At 30.7% G+C, this 17536-nt stretch overlaps 1 protein-coding gene across 1 annotated transcript in view; it reads right to left on the minus strand.

Annotated features, from left to right (window-relative positions):
* Positions 1-233: 233 nt before the first annotated feature.
* The window catches only part of LOC129966272 (retinal-specific phospholipid-transporting ATPase ABCA4-like), a 63477-nt gene continuing 46174 nt past the window's right edge, over positions 234-17536 (minus strand). Inside the window, exons 14-19 of the mRNA XM_056080687.1 lie at positions 17091-17339; positions 15579-16090; positions 14730-14917; positions 13648-13821; positions 1731-1953; positions 234-432 (exon numbers count right to left, since the gene is read on the minus strand). Coding sequence (XP_055936662.1) covers positions 253-432; positions 1731-1953; positions 13648-13821; positions 14730-14917; positions 15579-16090; positions 17091-17339 — 1526 coding nt within the window. The 3' untranslated portion in view covers positions 234-252. The remainder of the gene's footprint in view (positions 433-1730; positions 1954-13647; positions 13822-14729; positions 14918-15578; positions 16091-17090; positions 17340-17536) is intronic.

Raw genomic sequence — 17536 nt, forward strand, 5'->3', positions numbered from 1 at the left:
AATTATGATGCATAGTTATTTAATACACGTGAACACTATCCAAAAATACAGTTGTAAAATAAAAATATACAAACAGATATATAAAAACATAGCATACAAACAATAAGTAAATACTGTTGCTAGAAAACATAAACATTATACGTATTGTGAAGTAAGTGCATGGCAGAAAAAATCAAATTTGTAAATTATTTTGAAAATAAACGAGAAAAAAGAATTAAAAAAATACACTCTAGAACAACTATAATAACTTTGTTAAAGTTTTTTAACATAAGAGATTCTTTGTGCCCTTGCAAAGGTTAGGAATATATTTTCCAATGAAGTATTACTTATCAAGTAGTCTTCCAATTCGAATTCAGCCTTCATATTTGACATAAATTTGAAGAGGTGACTCAAAGTAACAGATGGATCTCCAACATGATATTGAAGCGTACCCTATAAAAATAATGAGCAGAAATTCATATAGAGTAATATATTGGAATTTTATTTTCAATGTTATCAATTGGTTTAAATCAGATTTAAATTTTTAATTGTCTTTTATTCATTACTTTAAGTTCTAATCTCTAAATGGGCAAAATCATAAAAGATAGCTTTAGAGGAATAAGCATAGGAGAATCATGATAGAATTATTATACAATTATTTCGGTTTCATTACTTTATTAATTTTTTTTAATGGAAAATGAAATATTTATATATGAAATAAAAAAATAGAATTTTATTTTATTTAAATACTTCAGATGGGAAAAAATTAAATATAACATAATTGCATTAAATATACAACATAAAAATGAAATGTCAGATACTTTTATAACAATTCAAATATTATATTATTCTAAAAAATAATAATAAAAAAAACTTGAATTAAGTTACTGATTTCAATAAATATTTGCAATGTGTTAACTATATACTTTATAAAAAACAAAACATGATGTTTGTAAGGAATTATTCCACATGATAACCAGCATCCTTATACGTCAGCTAATTTTTATCCCAGGCTACTAGACAAAGTTGAATTTATTACTCATTTCCAAATTTAAAAGAAAAAATAATAAGAATCATTAAGTCATTTTTATTTCTGTAGTAGTTTATTTTTATATCTTATAATTTTAGCTGAGCAATTCTTGTATATACATAAACTTCTTTAGTGTATCTCTCCAATGGCTCTAACGATTTGGATAAATTTTAATTTAGATAAGGTTTTGCTTTTTAAGTTCCTTTATATAAGTATCTTTAACGAAAAAAAAAAAAAAAACACAATTTTATACACACACACAAAATATTTCTTTATAACTAACTATTAGAGCCTTTTTCTATCTGCTCTCATGCCAACAATGTCATATAGCGCCACATCGGATCTGATTTCTCCATGGTAAAACTGAGTGACTAAAACTGACTAAGTTCAAAAATATAAGTAATGATAAATAAACTATAAAATGAATACTGTAATGGAACACATTGTTTCGAATAACTAAGTGCATTCATCATTTAAAAAAATATGAAATAAATGAAAGTTCTTATGTAGGTAAGAAAGAAAAACATTCAGATGTATCAGTGTGTTATTCATATCTAAATATTTTCTAAAAAAAAAAAAAAAAAAAAAAAACCCTTACAAAGCAAAGTTTGGTTTTTCAGATATTACTCTATTATTTACAAGCATGCCAAAATAATTATTTATATATATATATATATGCAAATTATAAAACAATTATAATTTAGTAGAATATCTTCTTTACCTGATGAGCATCTTTCAAATATGCCCTATTTAAGTTACCCTGAACATGACATTTAATGGCATTAATAATTTTATAATCATTTCGATTTTCTCTTTTCAGCTTGATTATTACTATATAGCCTTGACCATATTTTGTCTTAAGTTGTTGGATGGAACCAAGACATCGGAAACAACCATTCACCATGATAGCCAGTCGATTGCACAAGGCTTCACTTTCTTCCATGCTACAAGAAAAAATTAATTTGATATTAAAGGAAAACAAGATAAGCAATAACTTATTTAAAAACACATTTGTGAATAAATGTTTATTTTTCTAGAAACTAGTTTTACCCCCTCTACTGTTCCATTTCCCTTCTTATTTCAACAAAATTTAACTTTAACCTTTAGATTATCTGTGGAAAAAAATTAGTATAAATCACTTTTATCATAGGGGCACATTTGATTCAAAGACTCCACTCATTCTAAATTTTAATAAAATGATTTTATTTTAATTTTGAACTATAAAAATGCATTTAATAATAATTTTAAAATATTTCAAAAGAAATGACTAGGAGGATTTTTGAACATTCACCCAATCCTCCAAACATCTACTCCAGACAAACATACATGATAATACATGAGGTACAGACACAATTATTTTTGGGCCCAGATTATAAATAAAATACTCATATATAAAAATGTACCAAAATTTTGAACATAGAATTCACTCACATATTTTTAAAAAAAATAATTTAACACTGAAAATAAAAGTGTTTTTAAAAGGCACAAGTATGAACTTCAGTTCGGACTGTAATAAGAGAGCATCAAATATATTAATAATTGATATATGATGGTCTTTCGCTTTTTTTTTTTTTTTTTTAGAACATAAAGATAATGTTTTTGCCTTATTATATCCATTATAGATTCACAAATTATATGAATCATTCTTGGAAGCTATAATATATTTTAGAAAGTTTGCCAAAGAAAAAAAATCCCCTGATGTTAATAGAAAATAACTGAATTCTGCCATTTTCTATGGATTAGAGAAATCAGATTTGATTTTTAATAATACTATCACTCCTAATATAATAATAAATAAATTGCCATTAAGACTGATAATTGAAGGAAAGGAAATCAAAAAATTCGATTTAAATATATATTGAAGTCTTAAATAATAATAATATATTAAAAACTATTACAAAAATACATAAATAAAAATAAATTATATTTCTTCAGCTTATAAAAGCACGAATAATTTAATTTAAAATAGCAACATTGTTTTCAATAAACGACTCAGACATATATGAATGTTTTTTGTTAAGTTCTGGCATAATACAGATAAATATTTCAAAAAGCACATAGTTCTAAACAACTGAGTAGACACAACAAATAACAATGATGGCAATGATTTACATTGTCCAGATTACATTTAAAAGAAAAATTTTATTATGTTATGCAAAATACATCAACAAAAAATATGAATACTTTTTTATAAACTTTTATATAAAAAGTTTATAAACTTTTTATATTTTTTATATTTTTATTAAACTTTTTATATTTTTTAGCCCACTTTTATATAAAAAACTATTACAAACTTTTCAAATTTTCATTTTCATAAGCAAATGTGAGGATATTACTTTCTGTTATATACAGCAAATATAGATCATTAGTGAAATTGTTTACTGAATTTTCTCCTATACTAATTTTGTACTTCATCAAATTTTATATATTATATGGTTTTTATCAACATTATTACATATAATTTATTAAAATATTCTTTGTTATACTCCTGCATTATGTTAGATTAACATCCCATGAGGAAGCTAGATAAAGATTATTTTAAGGCTTTAATCGAATTTTTGAAAATTGACAACATGATAAATGACATTGTTTTTGCCATCTATTTTCCCACTCTCAAAAGTTCCATTCCATTCCAACACACATTCTATATGCATAATACACAGATAAAATTATTTTTTATCACATATTAAAAATGGGTTCTGACATGCAAGTACATGAGAATACCAACTATACAAATGATTAAAAAAATAACTAAATATTTTTATAAATTGCTTTAAACAGCATTGCTTTGAATTGGAATTTATATTTTAACATAGAGTTTCATGAATAATTGAAGCTTGTCATGCATTAATAGTATAAATACAAAGGGAGTCTTATTATAGTGAAAGTTTTGCTGACATTTAGCTGACGAACATTATTTACCGAAAATAGAAATTAATTTCCTATGTGGAACCATGGAAAACAGTGTGTTTGAAACTGTAATGATTCAGCTTCTTCCCTGGGTGACCACTGTGACATTACTTTTTCCCACACTCGATAATTTACATTCCAGGCCATTCTTCATCAACGAAACTCCCACAGTGTTAAGTGCCTCCAGATTGCCAAATGGAAGACCCTCCTTTTAAGTACGGTCGTCTGGCCAATTAGTGCTAATCCAGATAAGGAACCACACGTGCGTTTCTCAGGGAAATAAATCGTGTCTTCGAAAGGCGAGAGTGTCAAACACTCCAGATGTCCTTCATTTTTCCCATTGTGGAGGGTGGATCATCAATGGACATTTCCCACGGGCGACCAGAGACGATTCAGGTTGTTCTGAACGGTGATTGGGTAACAAGGAGTGGACAGGAAAGGTGGAGTCTGAGAGAAAGATAAAAGGTGAGATTTTTCGGAAGAAGAGGGAGAGAGGAGCTTGGTATGAAGAGGACTTCGGAGAAAAATTCAACCCGAAGGAAATTCGGTGGATACCTAGAGCTAACCTCGCAGTAGCCTGAGACGCCAACCGCCTGTTAGCTGTTCTTGTGAAGGCGTTTCTCCAAATTTGTTCGAGGAACTAGTCTTGTTTAAATTTCGTGCTATAAATAGCATCATTCATTTAACCTAGATGAGAAAGAGTTGTTTTTATGTAATAAAGCTGTAAATAAAGAATTTGATCATAACGCTACCTGTTATTGGGTCGAGACTTTACAGCTTTAATATTTGGTGGCAGCGGTGTTGATAGAACTTTGCGCGGTAAGCTATCATTAGCTAACTGGACTTGCGTTTCAGACTCAGAGATTTCTAGTCTGAGAAAACTTACAATATCTAGGTTAAAATTACTTTTAAAAAGTTGCGTGTTAATTGCCAACTACAAGATCGACGAGTGGAACTCAAAGCGAGGAAGAATCGCTCAGCTGCAAGAGCGTACTGACCCAAGTTAGAAAGGAATTCTCCAGCTACAAGTTCGACGAGTGGACTCAACTTCGATTGGAATTCCCTCTACCTCCAACCTGGTATCAACCAACCGACGAAGTGTTCCGAGTCTCCTGCACACCGGTGAGTGCTTCCTAACTTTCCTTTCTCTAGAGGCAGTAAATTTATTATAAAAGTAACTGTCGATTACTGAAGTAAAATTTGAAATTTTAGTGTAGCATTTTAGAATTGGCTATTAAAGCAATTCAGTAAAGAAATTTTTAATTAGTTGGGACTAATTGTAAAGATTAAAATTTTGGTGTACGAGTTCTGTTAATAATATAGAAGTAATGTTAAATTGTAGATGCTAATTAACTTGTAAATGCTAAATGTAACCACAGGTTTCAGTGGCTGAACCAAATGCATTCGATGAATGATAACTTTGACTTTTATCGAATGTGTATTAGATGAAAAATTGTGTGACAGTTTTGCAGTAATTAGTTGAATAGAAATCTGCTGATTTCAGTAAATTATTCAAAACTGGTGAAATATTTAATAGAATTTATTTTGTGTATTGTATAAATCAACTGTGTTTTATGTGTGTTGTTGATACATAAAGGAGTTCCTTGTGTTTAAAATCAGTTGAGTTTTTGTGTAGCTTAGAATATTTTTTTGAGAGTAAGATAGCTAATCAGTTTGTAAGTAGAATTAAATTAAGAAATGGCTTTCTTAAACAGAGCGTTAAAAATAGATTTATTCTCCCTGACGGAAGAATTAGGGATCGGGACTGACCCCTCAAATAAAGTAGTAGATCTGATCAGGAAAATTAAAGAGTTCCCAGATATTGACTTAGACTTCGTAAAAGATAGATATGAAGTTATAGTGGAAGAACGAAAAACAGAGAAAGAGCGCGTAGAGGCAGAATTACAAGCTGAAAGGCAGCGCGAACGGGAATTTGAGTTGGAGCGTTTAAGAATATCTAATTCCTCGGAAATTAATAGCTCACATTCAAGCCGAAATGAAAATTCTAGACCGCGAAGAGATATTAAGCATTTAATGCCTAAGTTTGATAGTAACCAAACTGATATGTCAATTTATCTTACATTACTAGAGAGGCAATTAAAAACCGCCGAGATTGACGAGGCTGAATGGGTCTCTCAACTACTGTCATTATTGCCGTTAGATTTGGCTCACATCATAGCGAAAGAACCGGAAGACAAGGCTCAGGATTACGAGCATATTAAACAAGTTTTGCTGGAACGATTTAAGATAAAAACTGAGACATATAGGCAGCGTTTCGTGAGCCATCAGAAAAAACCGAACGCATTGTGGAAGGAATTAATTTTTGATCTGGAACATTTCTTAGATGGTTGGCTTTCGGGATCGGGTGTAACGGATTTTACCGGGCTAAAGAAATGCTAATCACCGACCAGATAAAAAACGCGTCCCGAGCCAGATAAGAGACCATTTTCTAGACGTATGGTCGGAGTTCGTGGATCCTTTTGTTCTAGCCGAGAAACTGGACCACTACGAATCGGTGCGGACGAAATCCAACTATGTAAAATTCCCCGAAAGAAAAATGGTTGAGAGAAACAGACCGTTTTCGCCTAAGAAAGAAGAGAAATATAAAGCTACGGAAAGAATGGCAAACGCTAAACCCAATGAGAATAAATCGTGGAGGAATTTAGTCCCACAAAGGAATTGGAGGGGAGACAATTTTGATCAGCGGAAACAATTACAATGTTATGAATGTCTGTCTACGACGCATTTAAGGCCAAACTGCCCTCAATTAAAAAGGAATCAACCGACAGAGCAGATAAATCACGTAGGAAACGCGCACGAAAATGAATTATTTGCTCCCTATATAAGTGAAGGATCCGTTAACGGATCGGAAATTAAAATTCTCCGGGATTCAGACGCCAGCGTAGATATTGTTACACGAAATTACGTCAGTAATGCAGATTTTACCGGTGAGGTAATTTGGGTCAAACAACCATTGGACTTAGATTTGAGGTGTTTGCCTCTGGCACGTGTAAAACTCACTAGCCCAGAGTTCGGGGAGGTCGGCACAAAGGCCGCTATTGTCGATTCATCTCTCGCTCAAGGAATTTACCTTCTTAGTAACGCAACGGCCGAGTTACTTAACAAACGTATCAGTATTGCCACTGTGAATGCTGTCACTACTCGTTCACAAAAGAAGGGGGAAAACGCGAAAGGGGATGGAAAAGCAAGGAGAATAGAAAGCGGGACAGGAGGGAAGAATGAGATAGAACCTGAAATGCAACTGAGAGAAGAATCGTTACCACCCATTGAGATAGGGGAAGGAGCTGAAGATTTATTCACTCCGTTCAAGATAACTCAAGAAGAATTTTCAAAGGCTCAAATGGACTGCGGAACCTTGGAAGAATGTAGGGAAAGCGTTAGCAAAGGACATGATGGTTTTAAAAAGGAAAAGGGATTGTTTTTAGGGTAACAAAAGATCATTTAGGGAACCCAAGATCTCAATTAATTGTGCCGAAAAAATTCAGACCGGCAATATTAGAGATGTGGCACGAGTCGAAGTCGGCACATCTGGGGGTAACTAACACTAAAGATAGGGCCCTAAAATATTATTTTTGGCCAAATTGTGTAAAGGATATCGAGAATTACGTTCGCTCGTGTGATCCTTGTCAACGAATCGGTAAACCGAGGGAGAAGACAAAGGCCCCTCTCAAATAAGTTCCCGTTATATCGAAAATTTTTAGCAAATTAAATATTGACTGCGTAGGACCATTACCCATTAGTGAGAAAAACAATCGATATTTGTTAACGGCGATGTGTATGTCTTCAAAATATCCGGATGCAATCCCTATAGAAGACCTTACGTCAATCACAGTGATAAATGCTATGTTAAACGTTTTTAGTAGAATGGGGTTTCCCCGTGAGATACAGTGTGATTGGGGTACGTCGTTCACTAGCTATTTAACCACAGAATTTTTTGATAATTTCGCAATAAAAGTCACTCATTCATCTGTGCGGCATCCCCAGACAAACCCGGTAGAGCGTTTCCACAAAACCATTAAGCGACTTCTAAAGGTACTATGTTTAGAGTCCGGAAAGGATTGGGAGAAAAATCTTCCAGCAACTCTGTTAGCTTTGAGAACGGTTACTCACGAGAGCACAGGATTTAGCCCCGCTGAGTTGGTTCACGGAAAAAACCTAAGGACTCCAGAAGTGCTGTTATACGAGCACTGGGTAGCACCGAAAGAAAACGAAAAGGCGGTAGCCAAATACATGTACGACTTAATAAACCGCATGAGACGTTGTCAGGATATAGCAGTAACCAGGATGTTGGAGACGCGAGATAAGAGAAAATTATGGTATGACAAAAATGCTGTCCATCGCCAATATAAATCCGGTGATCAAGTGTTGGTGCTCGCAGCATCTATGTCGAATAAACTATCAGTACAGTGGATAGGGCCAGGCGAAATTCAATCTCAATTGTCGAAAACGAACTATATAGTGAAAATGACAGGAAAGGAGGCCAAGCCCCAAATTTTTCACGTTAATCTGTTGAAACCTTACCATAAAAGATTGGCGGAGGTGAATCTAGTGTTCCACGAGGAAAAAGTGAATGTGGAGACGGAAAATGATTTAGAGATCGCATACCCGACGGGAGACGTAAACGTGTACGATTTCGAGGAAATATCTCGAAGTAGCAACTTAGAAGAGAGGTTAACGACGGAGAAGATTGGGGAACTCAAAGAGTTGTTACATAAACATAAAACAGTTTTTTCAAATAAGCCGAGAAAAACACATCTAGTTGAGCACGATATAGAACTGATCAGTAATCAGCCTGTTCGGTCGAAGCCATATCGCACATCGCAACGCCAAGCCGAAATTTTGAAATCGGAAATAAAGCAGATGTTAGATCTGAAAATAATTGAAATGGGACAATCAGACTATACTGTTAAGGTTATCGATAAATTCTGGTAAAAACAAAAAGCAATTAATTAAGTACAAATAAAAGAAACAAAATGCATATTGGGAGCTAGCAACCAACCGTTTTTATTACTGAATTCTACAAAGTAAAGATTCTTGGGTAAACATGAGTTGAGTTGTTGCTTGTCAGAGCTAAAGTTGAGTTGTTACAATATATACATCACCAATGCTGTTAGTAGAGGCACCGGGAAAAGCCCCAAGACCTTGTATTGATTACCACAAATTAAATAGTATAATTAAAACTGAGTACTTCCCCTTGCCAAATTTAGAAGAGCGAATAGAAAGAGTCTCCGCCGCAAAATTTATTACGGTACTAGATCTAGCAAAGGGCTACTGGCAAATTCCAATGACGAAGAACGCAAGTCGGTTAGCAGCGTTCGTAACTAATTTCGGGACGTATCTCCCTCTAAGAATGCCATTTGGACTGGTGAATGCGCCATATTTTTTTAGTAAGATTATGGCTGAGATATTAGGGAATTGTGAGAGGTATGCAGTACCTTACTTAGACGATATTGCGATCTATTCCGAAACATGGGAAGAACACTTGAAACATGTTGACGAGGTTCTTAAAAGAATAGGAGCGGCAAATCTAACCGTGAAACCATCAAAATGTCAGCTAGCACAGAGCCGGACGAAATATTTAGGACATATGGTAGGAGATGGCGTTCGAACACCAGCCGAAGCAAAAATCAAAGCAGTGATATATTTTCCTATCCTCAAAACAAAAACTCAGATACGAGCTTTCCTTGGGCTAGCGGGTTATTACGCACACTATGTGGAAAAATTTTCTGTCATAGCCGCACCTTTAACCAACGCATTGAAAGGTAGGATGACGAAAGAGCAGATTAGATGGACGCCCGAATGCGAACAAGCATTCCAAGAATTAAAAATGAGTTTGACAAAAAAAACCCGTTTTGCATGCCCCTGATTATACAAAAAAAATTTATAGTCCAAACTGATGCGTCGGATGTAGGGATGGGAGTTGTAATGTCTCAATTAGATTCCGAAGGCAAGGAACATCCTATTTTATATCTAAGTAAGAAATTTTCAGACGCGGAAAAGAAATATAGCACTACTGAAAAAGAGTGTGCTAGTATAGTATACGCCATAAAGAAGCTTAAATTTTACTTGGATGGCCAGCACTTCACTATTGTCACGGACCACAATCCGTTAGTTTGGCTAAAAACCAATGCGGGTAACAACCCTAGATTGATGAGATGGTCATTGCCTTTACAACCATACAACTATACTGTCACACATAAACCGGGCAGTAAGCGCCAGAATGCTGATGGTTTCAGCCGCTGTGACCTTTAAAAAAAAGGAAAATCTAGTGATAAATTTTAATGTGTAAGCGGTATTTTAATGTGTAAATAGTGTTTTAATGTAAATTGTTTTTTAAATGTATTTGTATTGTATAATTGCCTCTAAGAAGGGATAGTTGGTTCCACGACCCGGTAGTGACTTTCGTCCAAGACTGGACAAAAGTCCCCTTTCAAAGGGGGGGGAGAGTTGTAATGATTCAGCTTCTTCCCTGGGTGACCACTGTGACATTACTTTTTCCCACACTCGATAATTTACATTCCGGGCCATTCTTCATCAACGAAACTCCCACAGTGTTAAGTGCCTCCAGATTGCCAAATGGAAGACCCTCCTTTTAAGTACGGTCGTCTGGCCAATTAGTGCTAATCCAGATAAGGAACCACACGTGCGTTTCCCAGGGAAATAAATCGTGTCTTCGAAAGGCGAGAGTGTCAAACACTCCAGATGTCCTTCATTTTTCCCATTAGGAGGGTGGATCATCAATGGACATTTCCCACGGGCGACCAGAGACGATTCAGGTTGTTCTGAACGGTGATTGGGTAACAGGGAGTGGACAGGAAAGGTGGAGTCTGAGAGAAAGATAAAAGGTGAGATTTTTCGGAAGAAGAGGGAGAGAGGAGCTTGGTATGAAGTGGACTTCGGAGAAAAATTCAACCTGAAGGAAATTCGGTGGATACCTAGAGCTAACCCTGCAGTAGCCTGAGACGCCAACCGCCTGTTAGCTGTTCTTGTGAAGGCGTTTCTCCAAATTTGTTCGAGGAACTAGTCTTGTTTAAATTTCGTGCTATAAATAGCATCATTCATTTAACCTAGATGAGAAAGAGTTGTTTTTATGTAATAAAGCTGTAAATAAAGAATTTGATCATAACGCTACCTGTTATTGGATCGAGACTTTACAATACCATAACCTTTCTCTATCCATTCATCAACTAGCTGTTAACTGCATTATAAAAACAAGCAGAACTACTCGAGTCACCAGATATAAGAACTTGCATTTTGAAAATGGACTGTGCAGGAAAAGAAAAAGAATGCAAAGATTATATATTTATGATGAAAAAGAAAAGAAAAATGTACTTCAAGATCAGGGCAGGAAATGCATGATCAAAGTCATGCATGCCCCTACTCTAGCACTGCCTGCTATAAATTTTTAGTACCTCATTCATTCTTTTGCATGCATGCGTATTGAACATTGGATTTGACAGGACAAGATAAAACGATGAAATAACAAGAATGACATACTTAAATCACAGTGCTAAAGATTTCATGCTTAATTTTCTTGGAAAAAGGCAAGAAAATAAATGTAAATAAAAAAACTTTATAAATTTTGAAGATTGTCGCAATGAAACAGTCTACACTTTCCTTTATAATTTTGCATTTAATTTATTTAATTTTAAATTTACTTCAAACAATATCTTTCTAAATCGGTTTTGATCATTTTATATTATTCTTAGAGACTAATTTAGATGTGTCTCATTAGAGGATCCTTTAATGTTAAACATATCAGTTTCGAGTTGAATTTTATATTTTTTTCATTCTAACAAATTTTTAGAAAGTTATTCAAAGATTTCTTTAACTTTCATATGCAGCATATAAGGAAGTATATCAAATTTTGTAACTCAATTTAAATGTAACAGCTTTCACTTTAAAACCCTTTTTTAATTTTAGGTATTTTAAAATATCATGTTGAAATTTGTAAAACAGGAAAAAAAAAAAATTTGAAAAAATATTTTTTTTTGGAATTAAAAAATAAAAATAAAATGTGAATAAACATATTGCAGATTATTCATATTACTTCTTCTTATCATGCATTATCATTCAGAAAAGAGGCTGCCTTTTTTCATATCTGAAATAGATTGATTTAATTTCTTATTTACTGTTAAATATATAATGATAATATTTTCTTTGCAAAAGAACATTTTTGAATGTTGCAATAGAAAGCTTGATCAAGTGTGAATGAAATTATCCATATGCAATTATACTCAGTTCATATGCATTATGGCATCATAACTCAGTACTTAAGAGTAGACACATTAGAAAATATTGGCTAAGTGATGGTATTTTTTATCATAAAAATACAGGAAAGCAAAATATGTACAAAAATCGTTGCAAACAAATTGTGATCAGAGGTAGGGTAACTTTTTTTGCTTTCTACTCAGCTATTTTATTATTAAGTAGATCTTTTCATTGGGCCATTGGCAATCAAATTCCTCATTATGTATCTGATGGAGTACTCTATTCCAGATACTGAAATTTGTTTTTTACGAGAACCCAGCATAGAGTATTCTTTTTTATCCAGCTTCCTCTAACAGGATGATATAATTACGATAAGAAGAAAAACAATAATAAGTGTGATTAGGAAATTCCACAGATTAATAGGCAAGGAAAATAAATTTGTCTGAGTTTCTGTTTCTATAATTATAATATTTCTTTATTATAAAAGAATTTTTCTTTTTTTCCTGTCTATAATGAATGACTACTATAAAAATTTTTTTTCTATTCATAAATTATTTAAAAATTTCCCGATAAACATTTCTTACAATATACAGATAACAAAAATGCAGTAGCAAGTAAAACAATAAGCTATAATTCAGATCAAAATAATGTCTTTTCTCAGATCAAAACTTTTTTATGTTCAAAAATCTATGCATACCATCCTACACTCAGAGAAAAAAGGATGAAACATGTAAAAATAAAAAATAAAGCTTTTATTAACAGATTTTTATTATTTCTAACACATATTAAGATAGATCATTTCATATTTACTTTATAATAGGCTCCACTCTAAAGATCTGAAAAATATAAAACTAAACTAATACAGAAATTTTTCAAATTATTTTTCTTAAAATCTGATTTTCTATTAAAAGTTAAAAACTTATCTCCTCACAAATATTTTCAAATGCAAAGAACAAAAACAAATTATATTGTATAAAGTTATTTTTAGGACAAGAAAAATCAAAACACACCACTAATTAACTATATAATTTAACTTGAATATTTTTAAAATTAAAGAGCCATCAATGTTAGTACAAGGAATATTGATATTAATTGGAGAAAGGGAAAATATTGTTTTTATAAACATAATACACAAAATTTATTATTATTTTATACAAACTTTATTTATAAATAAATGCTCAGAACAAATCTTAATATTAATTTCCTGATTAATCCATCAAGGAAAGAAAAACTATAAAATATTATAGCGGAAAATGAGATCTTTCAGACTTTTCGTACCCTTTATATTGCTTTCATGAATTCAAATAAAGGAAATAATTTTCAGAAATCATTATACACTATTTAATGAACCATGTATTGCACTTTAACTTCTCAGTAAAGATTGAAAACCCAGCTGTATTCTTCAAATATTTATACAAAAAGTTAATTTTTCTATAATATTAAAATTTTTTTTTCAAAATATAAGAAATATGACTTAAGGTCTGTAAAATATTTACCTGTGAGAAGTAAGTAGAATTGCAGCTCCAGTATCATTTCGAGCTTGAGAAATAATGTTCCAAATCTTTCTGCGAGATACAGGATCAACACCAGCAGTAGGTTCATCCAATAAAACTAAAGGTGGAGAGCCAATGAATGCGATTGCAACAGACAGCTTTCTTTTATTTCCTCCACTGGAAAAAAACACACAGAAAATAAAGATTTTTTCATATTATGTTTTATTATCAAAATTTATAAAAAAAAAAAAAAAAAAAAAAACGGAGTAAAAAAATTACACAATATTAATATTCATATTTTTGAAAATATAATAAAATTCAGAAACATCAAAATGATTTACATATTTTTTAACATTTATTCTAGATGCATATTTCATTCAATAAAGTTAAGAAATTAGAATAATTAATAGTTAATCAATGAATTTTATCTGTTTAAAACTGTACAGATATTTTATTCAAATTTTGAATAAAGTCACTTCTTTTATACAATAAATATACTATTATAAAATAATAATTTTTTCTATTTAGACTTTATAATATACGTGATAAATGGATTTACTTTGTATACTACAAACAATTAATTTTAAGATTGCCAACATCTATTATGATGGTAATTAAAAATTATGTTAGTTTTTAGCTTTAAAAAATTATGCACAAATTCTTATTTTAGTAACATAATTACAGCTTTACAATAATATAAATCTTTAGACAGTAGCTTTTATAGAAAAAATTATAGAAATACACATGAATATTTATAATGCAGACAAAACATAGCAGAATGATATGAAATGCAATGAATATAAATTTCTCACCAATAACAGTTTAAAGTAGTTAATATAATCCTTTTATAATGTTAGAATTTATTTTTAATAATTATTTTATTCATAAAACTGACAATAAAAAATTCTTCCATATTTCTTTCTTTTCAACTTGAAACATATTTTATTTAACAGATTTTTCAGATTATTTATTGCATCAATTTTGTAGAAAAATATTTTATGAGTTAAAATCCATTTTAATAATCTTTAAGAAAGTGAAAAGAAATTAAAATGTAAAATAAAAAAAATGGAATTTTTTATATATACCTGTAAAATTGTGTCTGTTTATCAGCATGTTTTGTCAAATCAGTCATTCTAATCAATTTTTCCACTTTCTCATACAAATCCGATCCAGTTAAACCTCTCAACCGACCAAAAAGCATCAACATTTCTCGACCAGTTAAGCGGTCAATCAATGCATCATATTGTGGGCAATAACCAAGATAAGATTGAAACTATAAGGCATATAAATAATAAAAAATATTGTATATAAAAAACTAGCAAGTTCAATCTTATAAACTTTTTTCTTTCTTTTTCTATACAGCATTAAAATATATACTTGGAATACAAATTAATTAATTAAAATGAAAAGTTTTAAATAAAACAATGCTTTTGACTTGAATTTCATTTTTGTCTTTTATGCAAAATATGCTTGTTGTCATTTTCCTACTTATAAACCATCATTTGGAACCAAACACAATAACAAAAATTTACAACACACATGACAAATATACACTAGATATATTATTGATACTTTACATGAATCATATCTTACATTTTCAAGTAACATTAAGTACATTATATTTCTAGTTAACATTTTAAACTAGCATACCAAACATGCAACAAAGAAAATCAATAGCTAAGAAGAGCTATAGATGATTATATAAATTATATTAAAAAATTAAGGTAAAGCAATATAAGAAAAAATAATTGTTATGAAAAAAATCTCCTTTTTTATAAGTAATGCATTTATGATTAAATACAAAACATGTTTTGATAATACAAGAATGTATTTATCTTTAATAAAGCATAAAGGAGTAACTCTTCCATTTAATATATTCCATCTCATCATAAATCTTTTCATTACAAATGGTAGTCAAATAAAAAAATTCTTACCTTTTTCAAATTTTCATTCAAAGAACAATTTTGTATTAAGGCATTTCCTTCAGAGGGATAACATTCACCAGTCAACATTCTAAATGTCATTGTTTTGCCTGCTCCATTCACACCAAGAAGGCCAAAACATTCTTCTTGATGAATACCGAATGTCAAGTGATTTACAGCATAAAAATTCTGAAACACTTTGGTCAAATCAGACACTACTAGTGCCTCTCTACCTGAACCTGGATGAGTTTCTAATAAATTTCGAATCCTCTCTTCTTCTTCTCGCACATTAGAGTCTTCAACAATATCTTCTCGAATAATTACCTTTACTACAGATTTACGTATTTTCTGAAAATAGTATTTTACAATTCGATTAAGATTAGCTATGGCCTTGGTTTCCATAAAGAGTACAAGACCAAAATAAATTATACCATCAATGAAAAGGAACAATATATCTGGGCCTGTAGAATTCTTATCCCACTGTATAAGATCTTTGTTCTGATGACAGTTATTTTCACAAATATCTAGAAGAGAGCACACCTTAATATTCACAGGAAACATGAATGATAGAATTCAAGTAAAAAAGTTGTGCTAGATTATATTTTTAAAAAATAATAATTTTTTGCTGTATTTATTAATTACACTAACTACTATTTGCTGTATTAATTAAATCAAAAATAATAAATTTTAAAATAATTATATCTAAGTAAAAGTTCAAAAAGAAAGAGTTTGGATCAAAATCGAGATTTTAACTAATCAAATGCCATTAAATTAAAAAATAAAACCAGGAATTTTTTTCCTAGCAATTTTTTAATTCATTTTATTTTCAAGCAATCTATTTTTCAATAACGATTATTAAATGCAACTTGTAATCGTTTTCAGATAATAGCACAAAAAGACATCAGATTGTAAAATTTCTGACATGACCTTTTTCTTTTAGATTTTTGTAGCATTTGTAACCATGAATAGTCCAGATTTCATTAAAAAAAACTCTCAAATAAGTATTTTCAGCTGGTCATTAATGAACAGTTACGTTAATGAATGCTCCTTTCATTTACTTTCTAACCTTTTTATAAAAATTCATAAAAATTGAATAGTTCTTATCCTTCAAAAAGAAATTATAATTGGAAAAAATGATCAAGTGCTATTCTGGATGAAGTTAGAAAGTAGTAAAGAATGTAGTTATTAGAATTTTCGAGGAAATTTTTAAAATGTAATTAATAAACATTTTTAAAAATGTTTGTATTACAAAAAAAAAAAAAAAAGAGAGAAATTAAAGAATTTAATATTTTATAAAAAATTTTACAATTAAATCTAATAAAATTAAAAAATGTGAAGGAAAAAACTATTTAAAATATTTTAAATATGAATGATAATCTTATACCCTGAATTCCCTTTGTTTCCAAACAAAACTGAAATAAATAAAAAGTAATTTTGTTTTTTTCCACAGTTTTTAAATATAATTTTATTTTAAAAATCATCAATTAATATTATTAGCAATGAGCAGCAAATAATCATATTTACCTTTACAACATTTAAATAAAGGATTTGAACTATACATCGTAGGTGAATTGCAATGGAACTCCAGATCATATGGCGGCACACTTTCACAAAATGCATTATAAAATGCAGCACCATACAGACTTGACATTCCAGAAGTAAGACTGAAAGTTGGAAAAATTCGAAAAACCCAAACAGCTTCATCTATTATTATTAAGTGGTATTTGTTCAGAAAAAACTGTATAGATTTCAAAAGTGAAGCACACCCAACACCTAAAAATATTTCACTTATTTTAACATAATATGAATAAAAAATATTTAATTTAAACATTAAGTATCATTAGATAAACTTTTATCATAAAATTAACACAATTTTTGTCTTTAAACATTATGAGACAAGCTAAGTAGTAACTTTCTATATCATAGCAATTATAGTTAAGTTAAAAATTTCAAGTATTGTTATATAAAAT

Source organism: Argiope bruennichi, chromosome 4 (assembly GCF_947563725.1).
Source record: "Argiope bruennichi chromosome 4, qqArgBrue1.1, whole genome shotgun sequence".
NCBI classification, from domain to species: domain Eukaryota; kingdom Metazoa; phylum Arthropoda; class Arachnida; order Araneae; family Araneidae; genus Argiope; species Argiope bruennichi.